The following is a 21,098-nucleotide window of genomic DNA, read 5'->3' as shown; positions in this document are numbered from 1 at the left end:
TGGTGGAGAGGTCTGACAAAATGTGGTCCACCTGGAAAGGGAATGGCAAGCCACGTCAGTATTCTTGCCTTGAGAACCCCATGAACAGTATGGAAAGGCAAAATGATAGGATACCAAAAGAGGAACTCCCCAGGTCATTAGGTGCCCAATATGCTACTGGAGATCAGTGGAGAAATAACTCCAGAAAGAATGATGGATGGGGCCAAAGCAAAAACAATACTCAGTTGTGGATGTGGCTGGTGATAGACGTAAGGTCCAATGCTGTAAAGAATAATATTGCATAGGAACCTGGAATGTCAGGTCCATGAATCAAGGCAAATTGGAAGTGGTCAAACAAGAGATGGCAAGAGTGAACGTCGACATTCTAGCAATCAGCGAACTAAAATGGACTGGAATGGGTGAATTTAACTCAGATGACCATTACATCTACTACTGCAGGCAGGAATCCCTCAGAAGAAATGGAGTAGCCATCAAGGTCAACAAAAGAGACCGAAATGCAGTACTTGGATGCAATCTCAAAAACAAAGGAATGATCTCAGTTCATCTCCAATGCAAACCATTCAATATCACAGTTATCCAAGTCTAGGCCCCAACCAGTAATGCTGAAGAAGGTGAAGTTGAACGGTTCAATGAAGACCTACAAGACCTTTTAGAACTAACACAAAAAAAGATATCCTTTTAATTATAGGGGACTGGAATGCAAAAGTAGGAAGTCAAGAAACACCTGGAGTAACAGGCAAATTTGGCCTTGGAATGTGGAATGAAACAGGGCAAAGACTAACAGAGTTTTGCCAAGAAAATGCACTGGTCATAGCAAACACCCTCTTCCAACAACACAAGAGAAGACTCTACACGTGGACATCACCAGATGGTCAACACCAAAATCAGATTGATTATATTCTTTGCAGCCAAAGATGGAGAAGCTCTATAGAGTCAACAAAAACAAGACCAGGAGCTGACTGTGGCTCAGATCATGAACTCCTTATTACCAAATTCAGACTTAAATTGAAGAAAGTAGGGAAAACCACTAAAACATTCAGGTATGACCTAAACCAAATCCCTTATGATTATACAGGGGAAGTGAGAAATAGATTTAAGGGCCTAGATCTGATAGATAGAGTGTCTGATGAACTATGGAATGAGGTTCGTGACATTGTACAGGAGACAGAGAACAAGACCATCCCCATGGAAATGAAATGCAAAAAAGCAAAATGGCTGTCTGGGGAGACCTTAGAAATAGCTGTGAAAGAAGAGAAGTGAAAAGCAAAGAAGAAAAGGAAAGATATAAACACCTGAATGCAGAGTTCCAAAGAATAGCAAGAAGAGATAAGAAAGCCTTCTTCAGTGATCAATGTAAGGAAATAGAGGAAAACAACAGAATGGGAAAGACTAGAGATCTTTTCAAGAAAATTAGAGATACCAAGGGAACATTTCATTCAAAGATCACCTCGATAAAGGACAGAAATGGTATGGACCTAACAGAAGCAGAAGATATTAAGAAGACGTGGCAAGAATACAAAGAAGAACTGTACAAAAAAGATCTTCACGACCCAGATAATCATGATGATGTGATCACTAATCTAGAGCCAGACATCTTGGAATGTGAAGTCAAGTGGGCCTTAGAAAGCATCACTACGAACAAAGCTAGTGGAGGTTATGGAATTCCAGTTGAGCTGTTTCAACTCTGAAAGATGATGCTGTGAAAGTGCTGCACTCAATATGCCAGCAAATTTGGAAAACTCAGCAGTGGCCACAGGACTGGAAAAGATCAGTTTTCATTCTAATCCCAAAGAAAGGCAATGCAAAAGAATGCTGAAGCTACCACACAATTGCACTCATCTCACATGCTTGTAAGGTAATGCTCAAAATTCTCCAAGCCAGGCTCCAGCAATACATGAACTGTGAACTCCCTGATGTTCAAGCTGGTTTTCGAAAAGGCAGAGTAACCAGAGATCAAATTACCCACATCTGCTGGATCATGGAAAAAGCAAAAGAGTCCCAGAAAAACATCTATTTCTGCTTTATTGACTATTCCAAAGTCTTTGACTGTGTGGATCACAATAAACTGTGGAAAATTCTGAAAGAAATGGGAATACCAGACCGCCTAACCTGCCTCTTGAGAAATCTGTATGCAGGTCAGGAAGCAACACTTAGAACTGGACATGGGACAACAGACTGGTTCCAAATAGGAAAAGCAGTACGTCAAGGCTGTATATTGTCACCCTGCTTATTTAACTTATATGCAGAGTACATCATGAGAAATGCTGGACTGGAAGAAACACAAGCTAGAATCAAGATTATTGGGAGAAATATTAGTAACCTCAGATATGCAGATGACACCACCCTCATGGCAGAAAGTGAAGAGGAGCTAAAAAGCCTCTTGATGAAAGTGAAAGAAGAGAGTGAAAAAGTTAGCTAAAAGCTCAACGTTCAGAAAACGAAGATCATGGCATCCGGTCCCATCACTTCATGGGAAATAGATGGGGAAACACTACAAACAGTGTCAGACTATATTTTGGGGGGCTCCAAAATCACTGCAGATGATGACTGCAGCCATGAAATTAAAAGATGCTTACTCCTTGGTAGAAAAGTTATACCAACCTGGATAGTATTTTCAAAAGCAGAGACATTACTTTGCCGACTAAGGTCCGTCTAGTCAAGGCTATGGTTTTTCCTGTGGTCATGTATGGATGTGAGAGTTGGACAGTGAAGATGGCTGAGCGCCAAAGAATTGATGCTTTTGAACTGTGGTGTTGGAGAAGACTCTTGAGAGGCCCTTGGACTGCAAGGAGATCCAAGCAGTCCATTCTGAAGGAGATCAACCCTGGGATTTCTTTGGAAGGAATGATGCTAAAGCTGAAGCTCCAGTACTTTGGCCACCTCATGCGAAGAGTTGAGTCATTGGAAAAGACTTGATGCTGGGAGAGATTGAGGGCAGGAGGAGAAGGGGATGGCAGAGGATGAGATGGCTGGATGGCATCATGGACTTGATGGACGTGAGTCTCAGTGAACTCTGGGAGATGGCGATGGACAGGGAGGCCTGGCTTGCTGCTATTCATGGGGTCGCAAAGAGTCGAACACGACTGAGTGATTGAACTGAACTGAATATACCATTGTGTGTGTATATATATATGGTTATTTAGATTGATTTCATGCCATGGCTATTGTAAATAGTGTTACATGAACATTGGAGTGCATGTGTCCTTTTCAATTATGGCTTTGTCTAGGTATAAGAACAGTAGTAGTGTTGCTGGGTCATATAATAGTTCTATTTTTCGTTTTTTTTTAAGGAACCTCAATATGGTTTTCCATGGTGGCTGTATCAATTTACATTCGCACCAACAGCAAAATGGTTTACTTTTCTCTACACTCTCTGCAGCATTTATTGTTTGTATAATTTTTAAAATTTTATTTTTAATTGGAGGATAATTGCTTTACATTTTTTTTGTAGATTTTTTTTAATGATAGTCTGGCTGGTGTGAGATGAAACATCATTGTAATTTTGGTTTACATTTATCTAGGAAAAAGTGATGCTAAGTATCTTTTCATGGCTTTGTTGGCCATCTGTATGTATTTTTGGATAAATATTTGTTTAGTTCTTCAGCCCAATTTTTGATTGAGTTTTTAAATATTGAATGTATAAATTATATTTTAGAGTTGATCTTTTGTCAGTTGTTCCATTTGCAAATATTTTCTCCAATTCTGAGAGTAGTCTTCTCATCTTGTTTATGGTTTCCTTTGCTATGCAAAAGCTTTTAAGTTTAATTAGGTCCCATTAATTAATTTTTGTTTTATTTTTATTACTCTAGGAGGTGGCTCAAAAAAGATCCTCCGGCAATTTATGTCATAGAGTATTTTGCCTATGTTTTCCTCTAAGATTTTATATTATCCTGCCTTAATTTTAGGTCTTTAAATCATTTTGAGTTTATTTTTGTACATGGTGTTAGAGTGTTCTGATTTTATTATTTCACATGTACCTGTCCAGTTTTCCCAGAACCATTTCTTAAGGTATTATCTTTTCTCCATTGTGTACTCTTGTCTTGTTTGCAAAGATAAGGTGCGTGACAAGGTTCATAGGTGTGTGTTTATCTCTGGTTTTCATATCCTCTCCTATTAATCTGCATTTCTGTTTTTCGTGCCAGTACCATACTGTCTTGATGACTGTACCTTTGTCTATAATCTGAAGCCTGATTGTCCAGCTCTGTTTTTCTTTCTCAAGATTGATTTGACTTTTTAGGACCCTTTGTATTTCCATACAAATTGTATAATTTTCTACATTCTATGAACAATGCCATCAGTGATTTGATGGGGTTTCATTGAATCTGTAGATTGCTTTGGGTAATATAGTCATTTTCACAATATTGATTCTTTGAATCCAAGAACATGACCTATTTTTTTATTTGTTTGTGTCATCTTTGATTCTTTTTTTTAATCTCATCTTATAGTTGTCTGCATAGATTTTTTGCCTCCTTAAGGTGGTTTATTCCTAGGTATTTTATTATTTTTGTTGCAATGGTAAATGAGATTATTTTCTTGATTTCTCTTTCTGATGGTTCATTGTTGGCATATAGGGGTTCAGATTTCTGTGTATTAATTCTGTCTCTTGTGACTTTATGAAATTCATTGATTAGCTCTAGGAGTTTTCTGGTGGCATCTTTAGGTTTTCTATGAATAGTATCATGTCATCTGCAAACAATGACAGTTTTACTTTTATTTTTGTTTGTTTTTCAATTTGGATTCCTTTTATTTCTTTTTCTTATCTGGTTGCTGTGACTAGTATACTTCCAAGATTATGTTGAATAAGAATGGTGAGAGAGGACAATCCCTTGTCTGATTCCTGATCTTAGAGGAAATGCTTTCAAATTTTCACCATTGAGGAGTTTGTTTGCAGTTTTGTCATATATAGCCTTTATTATTTTGAGGTATGTTCCCTCTATATCCATTTTCTGCAGACTTTTTTTTTTTTTATCCTAAATGGGTGTTGAATTTTCCCAAAAGTTTTTTCTGCATCTACTGAGATGATCACGTGGGACATGGTTTTTATTTTACTGTTTGTTAATATGTTTTACCACATTGATCAATTTGCATATACTGATGAATCCTTACATCCCTTGGATAAACCCTGCTTGATCATGATGTATAATTCTCTTAATGTATTTTTGGATTCAGATTGCTAGTATTTTGTTGATGAATAGCACATCTATATTCATTGGTAAAATTGGCTGTTTTTTTTTTTTTAATATATATATCTTTGTCTGGTTTTGGTATCAGGGTGATGGTATCAGGGTGATAATGGCCTTGTAGAATGAATGTGGGAGTGTTCCTCTCTCTGCAATATTTTTGGAAGAGTTTGAGAACAATAGACATTAGCTCGTCTCTAAGTGCTTGATAGGATTCATCTGTGAAGCTATCTGGTTCTGGGCTTCTGTCTATTGAAAGATTTTTAATCAGAATTTCATTTTTATTACTTGTGATTGGTCTGTTAATATTTTCTGCTTCTTTCTGGTTCAATCTTGGAAGGTTTTACCTTTTACAGAATTTGTTAATTTCTTCCAGATTTCCCATTTTATTGGCATATAGTTGCTTGTAGTAGTCCCTTATGATCATTTATATTTCTGCAGTGTCAGTTGTATTAATTTAATTGATTGAACTTTATTTAATAATCTCCCCTTTTTCATTTATAGTTTTATTGATTTGAGTTCCTTCCCTTTTTTTTCCCCTTGGGGAATCTGGGTGAGGTTGATCAATTTATTAAAAATATATTCTCAAACAATGAACTTTTGGTTTCATTGATATTTGCTATTGTTTCCTTAATTTCTATTTCATTTATTTCTGCTCTGACCTTATAACTTTTTTTTCCTCCTACTAACTTTTTCTTCTTTCTCTTGTTGCTTTAGTTATAATGTTAAGTTGTTTATTTGAGATTATTCGTGAATCTTGAGGTAGGATTGCATTTCTATTAACTTCCCTCTTAGAATTGTTTTTGCTGCATCATATAGGTTTCAGGTTGTTATGTTTCATTGTCATTTATTTCTAAGTATTTTTAAATTTCTCTTTGATTTCTTCAATAATCTTTTGGCTATTTAGTAGCATATTATTTAGGCTCCATGTGTTTGTGGTTTTTACTGTGTTTCTTTTTCCTGTAATTGAATCCTAATTTTATAGTGCTGTAGTTGGAAAAGATACTTGATGCAATTTCAATTTTCTTAAATTTACCAAGACTTGATTTGTTACTTAATATATAACCTATCCTGAAGAATGTTTTGTGTGAAATTGAGAAAAAAGTGTATTATGCTTTAGACGTAATGTCCTAAAAATATCAATTAAGTCTCTGTTTTAATTTGTCATTTAAGGTCTTTGTTTTCTTATTAAATTGTTTGTCTGGATGATCAGTCCATTGGTGTACTTGGGATGTTAAAGTACCCCACTATTATTGTGTTACTATTGATTTCCCTTTTTATGGCTGTTAGAATTTGCTTTAAGTATTAAGGTGCTCCTATATTAGGTGTATAAATAGTTACAGTTGTTATATCTTCTTCTTGGGTTGATCTCATGATCATTATGTAGTGCCCTTCCTTGTCTCTTGTAACAGTTGTTATTTTAAAGTATTTTTTTCTGATATGATTATTTGTATTCCCACTCTCTTTTCACTTACATTTGCATGTAATATATTTTTTCTTCTCCTCATTATCTGTCTGTATGTGTCCCTAGGTCTGAAGTAAACTTCTTGTGGACAGTACATATACTGTCTTTTTAGATTCCATTAATCAATCTGTGTCTTTTTTGCTGACACATTTAATCCACTTACATTTAAGGTAAGTATCAATATGTATGGTTCTCTTACTATTTACTTAATTATGTTGTTTTTTTTTGTTTTTTTTTTTTTTTAGTTCTTTTCTTTTCTTGTGTTTAGCATCTAGAGAAGTTTTTTTAAGCAATTTTTATAAAGTTAGTTTCTTGGTACTTAATTCTCTTAGCTTTTGCTTATCTGTGAAGCTTTTGATTTCTCTTTTGAATATGAAAGAGATCCTTGCTAGATAGAGTAATTTTGGTTGTAGGTTTTTTTCTTTCATTATTTTAAATATATCCTGCCACTCCCTTCTGGGTTGAAGAATTTCTGCTGAAACTAGCTGATACTTTAGATATGTTATTTCTTGTTTTTTTTCCCTACTGCCTTTATTATTTTTCTTTTTATTTTTGTTATTTTGCTTAATATATGTCTTGGTATGTTTCCTCTTGGGTTGTATCCTGTATGAGATTCTCTTTACTTCCCAAATTTGGGTGACTATTCCTTTTCCCATTGTAGGGAAATTTTCAAATATAAATCTTTTAAAATATTTTCTATGATGCTTTTTCTTCTGAGACCCCTATTACTTGCATGTGATTGTGTTTAGCATTGTCACAGAAGTCTTAGAGACTGTCTTCATTTCTTTTCATTCTTTTTTCCTTATTCTGCTTTGCAGAAGTTATTTCCACCTTTCTATCTTCTTTGTCACTTATCTTTTCTTCTGACTCAGTTGTTTTGCTATTGATTCCTTCTGGTCTGGGGAGGCCTTACAAATAGCTGTGAAAAGAAGAGAAGTGAAAAGCAAAGGAGAAAAGGAAAGATATAAGCATCTGAATGCAGAGTTCCAAAGAATAGCAAAAAGAGATAAGAAAGCCTTCTTCAACAATCAGTGCGAGGAAATAGAGGAAAACAACAGAATAGGAAAGACTAGAGATCTCTTCAAGAAAATTAGAGATACCAAGGGAATATTTCATGCAAAGATGGCCTCGATAAAGGACAGAAATGGTATGAACCTAACAGAAGCACAAGCTATTAAGAAGAGGTGCCAAGAATACACAGAAGAACTGTACAAAAAAGATCTTAATGACCCAGATAATCACGATGGTGTGGTCACTCATCTAGAGCCAGACATCCTGGAAAGTGAAGTCAAGTGGGCCTTAGAAAGCATCACTGTGAACAAAGCTAGTGGAGGTGATGGAATTCCAGTTGAGCTGTTTCAAATCCTGCAACATGATGCTGTGAATGTGCTGCACTCAATATGCCAGCAAATTTGGAAAACTCAGCAGTCGCCACAGGACTGGAAAAAGGTCAGTTTTCATTCCAATCCCAAAAAAAGGCAATGTCAAAGAATGTTCAAACTACCACACAATTGCACTCATCTCACATGTTAGTAAACTAATGTTCAAAATTCTCTAAGCCACGCTTCAGCAGTATGTGAACGATGAACTTCTTGATGTTCAAGCTTGTTTTAGAAAAGGCAGAGGAACCAGAGATCAAATTGCCAACAGCCACTGGATCCTGGATAAAGCAAGAGAGTCCCAGAAAAACATCTATTTCTGCTTTATTGACTATGCCAAAGCCTTTGACTGTGTGGATCACAATAAACTGTGGACAATTCTGAAAGAGATGGGAATACCAGACCACCTAACCTGCCTCTTGAGAAACCTGTATGCAGGTCAGGAAGCAACAGTTAGAACTGGACATGGAAAAACAGACTGGTTCCAAATAGGAGAAGGAGTATGTCAAGGCTGTATATTGTCACCCTGCTTATTTAACTTATATGCAGAGTACATCATGAGAAATGCTGGACTGGAAGAAACACAAGCTAGAATCAAGATTGCTGGGAGAAATATCAATAACCTCAGACATGCAGATGACACCACCCTTATGGCAGAAAGTGAAGAGGAGCTAAAAAGCCTCTTGATGAAAGTGAAAGAAGAGAGTGAAAAAGTTGGCTTAAAGCTCAACATTCAGAAAACGAAAATCATGGCATCCAGTCTCATCACTTCATGGGAAATGGATGGAGAAACAGTGGAAACAGTGTCAGACTTTATTTTGGGGGGCTCCAAAATCACTGCATATGGTAATTGCAGCCATGAAATTAAAAGACGCTTACTCCTTGGAAGAAAAGTTATGTCCAACCTAGACACCATATTCAAAAGCAGCGACATTATTTTGTCGACTAAGTTCCATCTAGTCAAGGCTATGGTTTTTCCTGTGGTCATGTATGGATGTGAGAGTTGGACTGTGAAGAAGGCTGAGTGCTGAAGAATTGATGCTTTTGAACTGTGGTGTTGGAGATCACTCTTGAGAGTCCCTGGACTGCAAGGAGATCCAACCAATCCATTCTGAATGAGATCAGTCCTGGGATTTCTTTGGAAGGAATGATGATAAAGCTGAAACTCCAGTACTTTGGCCACCTCATGAGAAGAGTTGACTCATTGGAAAAGACTGTGATGCTGGGAGGGATTGGGGACAGGAGGAGAAGGGGATGACAGAGGATCATATAGCTGGATGGCATCACCAACTCAATGGACATGAATCTGAGTGAACTCTGGGAGTTGTTGATGGACAGAGAGGCCTGGTGTGCTGTGATTCATGAGGCCGCAAAGAGTCGGACAAGACTGAGAAACTGAACTGAACTGAGTATGTTTTCAATTCCAGTTATTGTGTTGTTCATTACTGTTTTTTTTTTTCTTTAGTTCATCTAAGTCTTTGTTAAATGCTTCATCTATCTTCTGTCCATGCCTCCAAGTTTAATTCTGAGAGTTGGATCATCTGTACTATCACTACTCTGAATTATTTTTCACATAGATTGCCTATTTCCTCTTCATTTATTTGATCTTGCATTTTTACTAGTTTCACCATATTTATTATTATTCTCATTGTATCTAACTTACTGTCGTTGAAGTCTCCTTTCTGCAGATTGTAGGACCATTGCTCTTATTGCTTATGGTATCTGCCCCCAGTGGATGAAATTGGCCCATTGGCTTGAATAGGTTTCCTGTTGGGAAGGACTGGTGCCTGTGCTCTGATGGGTAGAGCTGAGTCTCATCCCTCCGATGGGCAGGCTCACATCATGTGGTGTGTTTTGGTATATCTGTGTGCTTGCCACTCTAGACAGTCTGTCTGCTAATAGGTGGGTTTGTGTTCCAATTATGCTTATTGTTTAGTGTGACATATTAAGTATCTTGGAGTCAAGGTAGAGACTTTCTGTTGAGATCTTGACAATTAATATTCCCTGGGTCTCAGAATTCTCTGTGATTTCCCAGGTGGTGCAGTGGTAAACAATATGCTTGATAACAGCATTGACTCAATGGACATGAATTTGAGAAAACTCTGTGAGATAATGAAAGACAGAGGAGCCTGGGGTGTTGCAGCCCATGGAGTTGCAAAGAACCAGACGTGATTTAGTGACTGAACAACAACAAGAAGGAATTCCCCAGTGGTCCAATGTCCTGGCCTTGGCACTCCCACTTCAGAGGCTCAGGCCTAACCCCTGGTTAGGGAACCATGATCCTGCAAGCCACAGAGTGCAATGAAAAAAGGGTCAGGAAAGAAACTAAGCAGACAAACAAAACCCAACACAAATAGAAAAGACAAAAACAAAGAATGATAGTTTAAAAAAAAAAAAAGGAAAATGAAGAAACAAAACCAAAGATAGATGGTAAAAGAAAACGGAAACAAAGAAAAATAAAAACTAAAAGACACACACACATACAAAATAAGAAACAAAAACAATGAAAATAAAAAAAAAACAGAAAGCAACTAGACAAATAAAAGAACCTAAAAACAAAATCAGAGCAATTAAAAACAAAACTAAGAAAAACAAGAAAGAAAATCAAAGTATAATACAAACTAAAAATAAAGTAAAGTAAATGTTAAAAACGAAACAAGGAAAGAACACAGAACAATGGAAAGGTAAAGTAAAAATAGAAAAATAAAAATTGCATTAAAATAATGAAAGCAGCAAAAGAACAGAACATATAAATATAGCAATAAGAATATTTTCCTGGTGTCTCATCTGTCAGTGTTTTTACCCCCACTATGATCCCCAGCCAAACTCTGCTTTCCCTAGTATTCTCTAGATAGGCTTCTGGATACGCTGTGGACAAGGTATGGGCAGCTCAGACTCTGAGCTGGCCCAACATCATATGTACTTCACCCCATCGACTGGTCTCAGTTGTGGGAACACTCATTGTCCATTCATATATTCCACAGATGCACAATTTATCAAGCTGATCATGAAGATTTAACTTGTGGCTTGTGCAATTACATGAGAAGATTTTCATTCCTCTTCCTTAGTCACTCTATTCTTGGGCTTTAGCTAAGGCTTTAGCCCCACCTCTGCATGTGGGCCTCCCACAGAGGTCTGCTCCTGAGGTTTCCCCAAAGCACTAAGATCTGATCTGGTGAGGACAGGGCATAGAGGTGGCCTGGCTGCTGGGTCACAGGAGCCCTGGCAAAGACAGGTGCATGGGGGATCAGTGGCTGCCAGAGATATAGTCCAGACAGTGAGGAGGTGCACAGGGAAGCCAATGGCCAGGAGTTCAAGAGATCCAGCTATATGGTAGCCTTTCCCATAATCCACTTGCTATAGTGAAAGGATCAGTCCTGTTGGTGGCCTTTCCTAGTGCCTGGTAACAGGTGGTTCTTCTTCTTTTTTTTATTTTTTTCTTTTTAATTTACAAACCTGTTTCACCCAACAATGGTCAAAATGTTGTATAATTTTTTAACAACTTAAACTTTTATTTGTTGGAAGTCTGTTGTTGATGATGACTATAAGGAGATGTGGAGCTACCCTAGAATGTCATAAAGCCAGCATTGGTGAATTTTCTTAATTATTCACAGGGATGTTTACATGAGAGAGGTAAACTGAGAGGGAAGCTGATACTCAGAGCAATTCTGGAAAGCTAGAGGGAACTGTTTAGTGCAGTGCCTGGAGGGAAGGGACATCTCACATTTTCTTTTTATCCCTTTTTCCAAGGGTCATCTGATTGACAGCCCTTTAATCCTGTGGGGGTATCAGTGAGAAACCATCTTCCCTTCCACTGATTCCTTCTGATTCTTCTGCATGAGTGGAATCTAGAACCTGCCCCTGGATCCAGCATGGTTTTTCTCTCTAGGACAGAAACTACTTGGATCCTCAGGCCCCAGTGCTCTAAACTCATGGTTTTTGCATCTCACTGAAAGGATCTTTATTTTTCATAAACCTCATGGACATAAATATTGGACATAGATATTTCCCTTTGGTAATATCTATGCAGCTTGGGTTTTTTTTTTTTTTTGCTATTTTTCTAAGATTCAATGGGACTATAAACTGATATTCTGATTGGGGTGGAAATGGCAAGAAAAGAAGAATGAAGGAATACAACACACTTACTTTTATAAATATAGAAACTACCACCAATCCATTTGGGCTCTTTGCAGCTTCTGTGACATTGGTATATAGCTCGTGGTTATAGTGGATGAGCTGCACCTGGCAGGAGGAAAAAGCAATAATGCAATAATGAGAACAACAATGTAACATTAAAAGATGTGAGGTACCTCATAGCCACCCTACATAAGGGTAAACTGTAAAGTAAATTGTAAAACAATTGGAAAGATAATTCTATAATTGAGATTTCAGGGATATGGCATGTGTCATAAAATACATGCACATGCACACACACATACAAAAATACCCATACATATTTGCATTTATTTTCTGGTAACAGTCATGGCTTTAATAAGTTCAGTGCCCATCTGGCTCTGGCTTCATTTAAGGACATTTGTAAACTTATGAGGTATGTAAAGTTATTTTCCTTTGTTAGAAGCAGAATTGCCCTACAGAAGTGGGCCAGCTTTCCAGGATGCATGTACAATTGCCATTAGCAACAAGTAAATCTTACTAATGGCCATGGGCAAGCAGGGAATTGCTAGATCCTTTCAATCAAGTGACTTTGGAAGAGACTGGCTAAACTGCAAGATGAAGTGCTCCTGAGGGAGAGGAAGTTGGTGGCTTAGGTTTCTGATGCATCAGCCTGCCCAGGTTATCTGTGCTGGACTTAACTTGCTCCTCATTGAATGGAGATCAGTAACCTGCCTGTTCAGCATTTATGCATTCATTTCAGGCTGTTGTTTTAAAATATGTTTTAACAGTATGGGGGTATAATTTTGTAATAAGCTAAATGATAGAGAAATTGAAACAAAAGACCCCCCCATCTTTCTAATTGTAGTCCAAGCAATATGATTATTAAGAGTTTAGTACATATCCTTCCAGATATTTTTGTTTTTATGACTCTCTCTCTCACACACCCACACACACACACACACACACACACACACACAGAGTTTAAAAAATATTAAATGAGTAAATTACCAGAAACATACAACCTACCAATATTGCATCAAGAGAAAATAGAAACCTGAACAAATGAGTACAAATAAGGTAATTGAAGTAGCAATCAAAAATCTCTCAGCCAAAAAAAAAAAAAAAAAACCCTGGACCAGATGGCTTTGTTGGTGAGTTCCACCAATCTTTCAAATAGAATTCATATCAGTCCTTCTTAAACTCTTCAAAAGCACAGAAGAAGAAAAAAAAATTTCCAAATTCATTTTATTAGGCCAGAATCATCCTGACACAAAGTCAGACAAAGACACTGCAAGAAAACAGAACTAAAAAGGCCAATATCCCTAATAGAACAATCCACTTCCCAGGTGGCACACTAGTGGTAAAGAAACTGCCTGACAATGCAGGAGACATACGAAATGAGATGCAGGTTAGATCCCTCGTTCTGGAAGATCCCCTGGAGGAGGCAACCCACAATGTAACAGAACTGAGTGCCCTGAGATAAATCCTCACACTTATGGTCAATTGATCTTCAGCAAAGGTGTCAAGAACACATAATGATACGGGATAGACTCTTTAGTAAATTATTTTGGGAAAACTAGCTCTCTCATGCAGAATAATGAAATTGGACTCTGCTTCATACCATATATAGAAATCAACTAACAGTGGACTTATGTATCACACCTGAAGCTGTAAAACTAGTAGATGAAAGAAAACATAGGAAAAGGATTTTGACATTGGTCTTGGAAATGTGTTTATTATTATTATTATTATTATTATTATGACAGCAAGAAGCACAGGCAATAAGCAAAAATAGAAAAGTGGAATTGTATCAACCTAGAAAGCTTCTGCAAAGTAAAATGGGTGTGTACTCAGTCACTCAGTCATGTCTGATTCCTTGTAACCCATGAACTGTGGCCCTACCAGGTTCCTCTGCCCATGGAATTTTTCATTTCCTACCATTTCCACTTCCTGCCATTTCCTACTCCAGGGGATTTTCCTGAGCCAGGGATCTAACCTGAATCATTTGCATCTCCTGCATTGGCAGGTGGATACTTTAGCACAACAGCCACCTAAGAAGCTCAAACGAAGCAACCAAAACTGTTAAATGGCAACCTACAGAAAAGGAGAAAATATCTGCAAACCATGTATCTTATAAAGATTAATATCCAAAATAAACAGGTAGCTCATACAACTCAATAGCAAAAACAAAAACAGAAACCTGATTTTAAAAGTGGGCAAATAATTTAAATTGACGTTTCTCAAAACAAAACACACAAATGTCCAATAGGTACATGAAAAAGTGTACAATATCACAAATCATTGAGGAAATGCAAATCAAACCCATGATGAGATATAACCTCACACTTGTTATAAAGGCTATTAAAAAAAAAAAAAGACAAGGGATAACAAGTGTTGATGATGATATGGAGAAAAGGGGACACTTGTACACTGTGGTAGAAGTGTAAATTTGTGCTGCCTCTATGGAAAACAGTGTGGAAGTTCCTCAGAAAATGAAAAACAGAACTATTACATGATCCAGCAACACGACTGTGCATATATGGCCTGCTGCTGCTGCTAAGTCGCTTCAGTCACGTCCTACTCTCTATGACCCCATAGATGGCAACCCACCAGGCTCCCCCGCCCCTGGGATTCTCCAGGCAAGAACACTGGAGTGGGTTGTCATTTCCTTCTCCAATGCATGAAAGCGAAAAGTGAAAGTGAAGTCGCTCAGTAGTGTCCAACTCTTAGTGATCCCATAGACTGCCACCTTCCAGGCTCCTCTGTCCATGGGATTTTCCAAGCAAGAGTACTGGAGTGGGGTGCCATTGCCTTCAAAAAAAGAAAGAAATCTGCCTCTTAAAGAGGTATTTGCACTCCCATGTTCATTGTATCATTATTCACAATAGCTAAAATATGAAAGCCACATGAGTGTCCACAGATGGATGAATGGATAAGGAAAATGTGATACCTACCCCTCCTTCCCTACACACTGGAAGATTATTCAATAATAATAGTGACTGAAATCCTATCATTTGTGACAACACCAGTCAACTAGATGAGCCAGAAGTACTTTATGCTAAGTGAAATATGTCAGAAACAGAAAGGCACATACTTAGTAAACTCACTCATATGTAGAAAATAAAGTATTCAAACTCATTAAAGGAGCGTTTAGAATAAATGATCCAAAATCTTGAAAACAAAGTGGAGTTACAGATAAAGAGCCTGGAGACAAGGATAGAGAAGATGCAAGAAATGTTTAAGAAAGACCTAGAAGAAATAAAAAAAAAAAAGAGTCAACCAATAATGAGTAATGCAATAAATGATATCAAAAACACTCTGGAGGGAACCAACAGTAGAATAATGGAGGCAGAAGATAGGATAAGTGAGCTAAAAGATAGAATGGTACAAATAAATGAAGCAGAGAGTAAAAAAGAAAGAATTAAAAGAAATGAGGACGACCTCTGGGACAATGTTCAACACCCCAACATTCGAATCATAGGAGTCCCAGAAGAAGAAGACAAAAAGAAAGGCCATGAAAAAATACTTGAGGAGATAATAGTTGAAAACTTCCTTTCATGGGGAAGGAAATGGGGAAGGAAATAGTCACCCAAGTCCAAGAAACCCAGAGAATCCTAAACAGGATAAGCCCAAGTCAAAGCATTCCAAGACACATATTAATCAAATTAACAAAGATCAAACACAAAGAAAAATTTTAAAAGCATCAAGAGAAAAACAATAAGTAACACACAAGAGGATTCTCATAAGGATAACAGCTGAACTTTCAATAGAAACTCTTCAGGCCAGAAAGGAATGGCAAGACATACTTAAAGTGATTAAAGAGAAAAACATACAACCAAGGTTACTGTATGCAGCAAGGATCTCATTCAAATATGAAGGAGAAATGAAAAGCTTTATAGACAAGCAAAAGCTGAGAGAATTCAGGATCACCAAATCCGCTCTTCAACAAATGCTAAAGCATCTTCTCTAGACAGAGAACACAGAAAGTGTGTACAAACTTGAAGCCAAAACAACAAAGTAAATGGCAATGGGATCATACTTATCAATAATTACCTTAAATGTAAATGGGTTGACTGCCTCAACGAAAAGACAAAGACTGCCTGAATGGATACAAAAACAAGACCCCTGTCTATGCTGTCTACAAGAGACCACTTCAAAACAATGGACACATACAAAATGAAAGTGAAGGGCTGGAAAAAGATATTTCAGACAAATGCAGACCAAAAGAAAGCAGAAATAGCAATATTCATACTATATAAAATAGACTTTAAAATAAAGGCCATGAAAAGAGACAAAGAAGCACACTACATAATGATCAAAGGATCAATGTAAGAAGAAGATATAACAATTATAAATATATATATGCACCCAAAATAAGAGTCCTGCAATATGTAAGCCAAATGCTAGAAAGTATGAAAGGGGAAATTAACAATAACCCAATAATAGTGGGAGACTTGAATACCCAACTCATGCCTATGGATAGATCAACTAAACAGAAAATTAACAAGGAAACACAAACTTTAAATGATACAATGGACCAGTTAGACCTAATTGATAGGAGATTTCACACCAAAACAATGAATTTCACCTTTTTCTCAAGTGCACACGGAACTTCTCCAGGATAGAGCATATCCTGGGTCATAAATCTAGCCTTGGAAAATTTTAAAAAAAATGAAAAATTTCCAATTATCTTTTCTGACCACAATGCAGTAAGATTAGATGTCAATTACAGGAGAAAAACTATTAAAAGTTCCAACATATGGAAGCTAGAGAACATGCTTCTGAATAACCAACACATTACAGAAGAAATAAAAAAAGAAATCAAAATATGCATAAAAACGAATGAAAATGAAAACACAACAACCCAAAAGCTATGAGACACTGTCAAAGCAGTGCTAAGGGGAAGATTCATAGCAATACAGGCTTCCTTCAAGAAACAAGAAAAAAGTCAAATAAATAACTGAATTCTACACCTAAAGCAACTAGAAAAAGAAGAAATGAAGCACCCCAGTCTTAGTAGAAGGAAAGAAATCTTAAAAATTAGGGCAGAGATAAATGTAAAAGAAACAAAAAAGACCATAGCAAAACCCAGCAAAGCCAGAAGCTGGTTCTTTGAGAAGATAAATTAAATTGACAAACCATTAGCCAGACTCATCAAGAAACAAAGGGAGAAGAGTAAAATCAGCAAAATCAGAAATGAAAATGGAGAAATCAAACAGACAACATAGAAATAAAAAGGAACATAGGAAACTTTTATCAGCAACTATCAGCCAATAAAATGGACAACTTGGAAGGAATGGACAAATGCTTAGAAAAGCACATGTTTTCAAAACTGAACCAGGAGGAAATAGAAAATCTTACCAGACCCATCACAAGCACGGAAATCAAAACTGTAATCAGAAATCTTCCAAACAACAAAAAAGCCCAGGACCAGACGGGTTCACAGCTGAGTTCTACCAAAAATTTAGAGAAGAGCTAACATCTATCCTACTCAAACTATTCAAGAAAATTGCAGAGAAAGGTAAATTTCCAAACTCATTCTATGAGGGCACCATCACCCTAATACCAAAATCAGACAAAGACTCCACACACACACACACACACACACAAAACCTACAGGCCAATACCACTGATAAACATAGATGCAAAAATCCTTAACAAAATTCTAGCAAACAGAATCCAACAGCATATTAAAAATATCATACAACATGAATAAGTGGGTTTTATCCCAGGGATGCAAGGATTCTTTAATATTGACAAATCAATCAATGTAATAAACCACATTAACAAATTGAAAAATAAAACCTTATGATTATCTCAATAGATGCAGAGAAAGCCTTTCACAAAATTCAATATCCATTTATGATAAAATCTCCCAGAAAGCAAGAATAGAAGGAACATAACTCAACATAATAAAAGCTATATATGACAAACCCACAGCAAATAGTATCCTCAATGATGACAAATTGAATGTATTTCCCCTAAAGTCAGGGACAAGACAAGTATGCCCACTCTCACCACTACTATTCAACATGGTTTTGGAAGTTTTAGCTACAGCAATCAGAGGAGAAAAAGAAATAAAGGGAATCCATATTGGAAAACTCTCACTGTTTGCAGATGGCATGATCCTATGGAAAACCCTAGACTGCAGCAGAAACTTACTAGAGCTGATCAATGAATATAGTAATGTTGCAGGATATAAAATCAACACACAGAAATTCCTTGCATTCCTATACACTAATAATGGGGAAATAGAGAAATTCCATTCACCACTGCAACAAAAATAAAATAAAATACTTAGGGATATATCTGCCTAAAGAAACAAAAGACCTATATAGAGAAAACTATAAAACAGTGGTGAAAGAAATCAAAGAGTACACAAATAGATGGAGAAATATACCATGTTCATGGATTGGAAGAATTAATATAGTGAAAATGAGGATACTAAACAAAGCGAAGTGTAGATTCAATGCAATCAATCCCTATCAAGCTACCAGTGGTATTTCTCAGAGAACTGGAATAAATAATTTCAAAATTTGTATGGAAATATAAAAAACCTCGAATAGCCAAAGCAATCTTGAGAAAGAAGAATGGAACTGGAAGAGTCAACCTGCCTACTTCATGCTATAATACAAAGCTACAGTTATCAAGACAGTATGGTACTGGTACAAAAACAGAAATATAGATCAATGGAACAAAACAGAAAACCCAAAGATAAATCCACACACCTATGGACATCTTATCTTTGACAAAGGAGGCAATAATATACAATGGAGAAAAGACAATCTTACTAAAGAGATTTCTTTAACAAGTGGTGTTGGGAAAACTGGTCAACCACTTGTAAAAGAATGAAAGTGAACACTTTCTAACACCATACACAAAAATAAACTCAAAGTGGATTAAAGATCTAAACATAAGACCAGAAACTATAAAACTCCTAGAAGAAAACATAGGCAAAACACTCTCTGACATAAATTGCATCAGGATCCTCTATGACCCACCTCCCACAGTAATAGAAATAAAAGCAAAAATAAACAAATGGGACCTAATTAAATTTTAAAACTTTTTCACAACGAAGGAAACTTTAAGCAAGGTGAAAAGACAGCCTTCAGAATGGGAGAAAAGAATAGCAAATGAAGTAACTGACAAAGAATTAATCTCAAAAATATACAAGCAACTCTTGTGGCTCAATTCCAGAAAAATAAACCACCCAATCAAAAAATGGGCCAAAGAACTAAACAGACATTTCCCCAAGAAGACATACAGACGGCTAACAAACACATGAAAAGATGCTCAACATCACTCATTATCAGAAAAATGCAAATCAAAACTACAGTGAGGTACCATCTCACACTGGTCAGAATGGCTACTATCCAAAAGTCTACAAACAATAGATGTTGTGAAGAAAAGGGAACCCTCTTACACTGTTGGTGGGAATGCAAATTAGTACAACTACTATGGAAAACAATGTGGAGATTCCTTAAAAAACTGGTAGAAGAATTGCCATATGACCCAGCAATACCACTGCTGGGCATACACACTGCAGAAACCTGAATTGAAAGAGACACATGTACCCCCATGTTCATTGCAGCACTGTTTATAATAGCCGGGACATGGAAGCAACCTAGATGTCCATCTGCAGACGAATGGATAAGAAAGCTGTGGTAGGTGTACACAATGGAATATTATTCAGCCATTAAAATGAATACATTTGAATCAGTTCTAATGAGATGGATGAAACTGGAGCCTATTATACAGAGTGAAGTAAGTCAGAAAGAAAAACACCAATACAGTATACTAACACATATATATGGAACTTAGAACAATGGTAACAATGCCCTATATGTGAGACAGTAAAAAAGACACTGACATATAGAACTGTCTTGTGGACTCTGTGGGAGATGGGGAGGGCGAGATGACTTGAGAGAAGAGCATTGACACATGTATATTATCATATGTGAAACAGATCACCAGTCCAGGTTCGATGCATGAGACAGGGTGCTCAGGGCTGGTGCACTGGGATGACCAAGAGGGATGGGATGGGTGGGATGTGGGTGGGGGGCTCAGGATGGGTAACACATGTACATCCATGGCTGATTCATGTCAATGTATGGCAGAAACCACTGCAATATTGTAAATAATTAGCCTCTAATTTAAATAAATTAAAAAAAAAGATTGGTGGTTGTCAGGGGTTGAGTGGAGAGGGAAATGAGATTATTGTACTCTTGTACAAAGTTTCAGTTATGAAAGTGAATGACTTCTGGAGCTCTGAAGCACCACAATTGTGGTGATAACTAACAATATTATATTGTACACTTGGAATTTTCTGAAATTATTGATTCTAAGTTAAATCTTATCACACATACTCACACACTGTTAACTATGTAGGGGTGATGGATAGGTTATTTAGTTTGATTCTGGTGATCTTTCACAATGTATACATGTATCAAAATATCAAAGTGTACACCTTAAATGTGTACAAATTATACATCAAAGATATCTCAATAAAAATAAAAAATGAAAGAAAAACAGTGGAAATGGGAAAAACTGAAATAATACTCAGCCATAAAAAGGAACACATTTGAGTCTGTTCTAAGCAGGTGGATAAACTTAGAGCCTATTATACAGAATGAAGTAAGTCAGAAAGAGAAAGATAAATGTCATATTCTAATGCATATATACAGAATATAGAAAAACGTTACTGAATAATTTATTTACAGGGAAGCAATGGAGAAGCAGACATAGAGAATAGACTTATGGACATGGGGAGAGGGGAAGAGAGGGTGAGGTGTATTTTAAAAAAATAAAAAGAAAGAAAGAGGACTTCTGAAAGCATCTACAGAGTTAGTCCACATCAAAGTCCTTTTTGAAAAATTGGTGTAGGATGGCCTTGGGAGGGGCTTTTTAGGATGATGTCTCACTATTATCCATATGTTGTCAGAATATTAATGGACTTAA

The 21,098-nt window shown here is 36.8% G+C and overlaps 1 protein-coding gene across 3 annotated transcripts in view; it reads right to left on the bottom strand.

Moving 5' to 3' along the window:
• The window catches only part of CA10 (carbonic anhydrase 10), an 850,317-nt gene that overhangs the window by 16,447 nt on the left and 812,772 nt on the right, over positions 1-21,098 (bottom strand). For all 3 annotated transcript variants that reach the window (XM_040244303.1, XM_040244304.1, XM_040244305.1), the window contains one exon: positions 12,171-12,266. In XM_040244303.1, coding sequence (XP_040100237.1) covers positions 12,171-12,266 — 96 coding nt within the window. The remainder of the gene's footprint in view (positions 1-12,170; positions 12,267-21,098) is intronic.

The sequence above is a fragment of the Oryx dammah genome, unplaced genomic scaffold, assembly GCF_014754425.2.
Source record: "Oryx dammah isolate SB20612 unplaced genomic scaffold, SCBI_Odam_1.1 HiC_scaffold_8, whole genome shotgun sequence".
NCBI classification, from domain to species: Eukaryota; Metazoa; Chordata; class Mammalia; order Artiodactyla; family Bovidae; genus Oryx; species Oryx dammah.
Note: the sequence above shows the minus strand (reverse complement) of the source record. Positions and strands in the feature narration are given on the sequence as shown.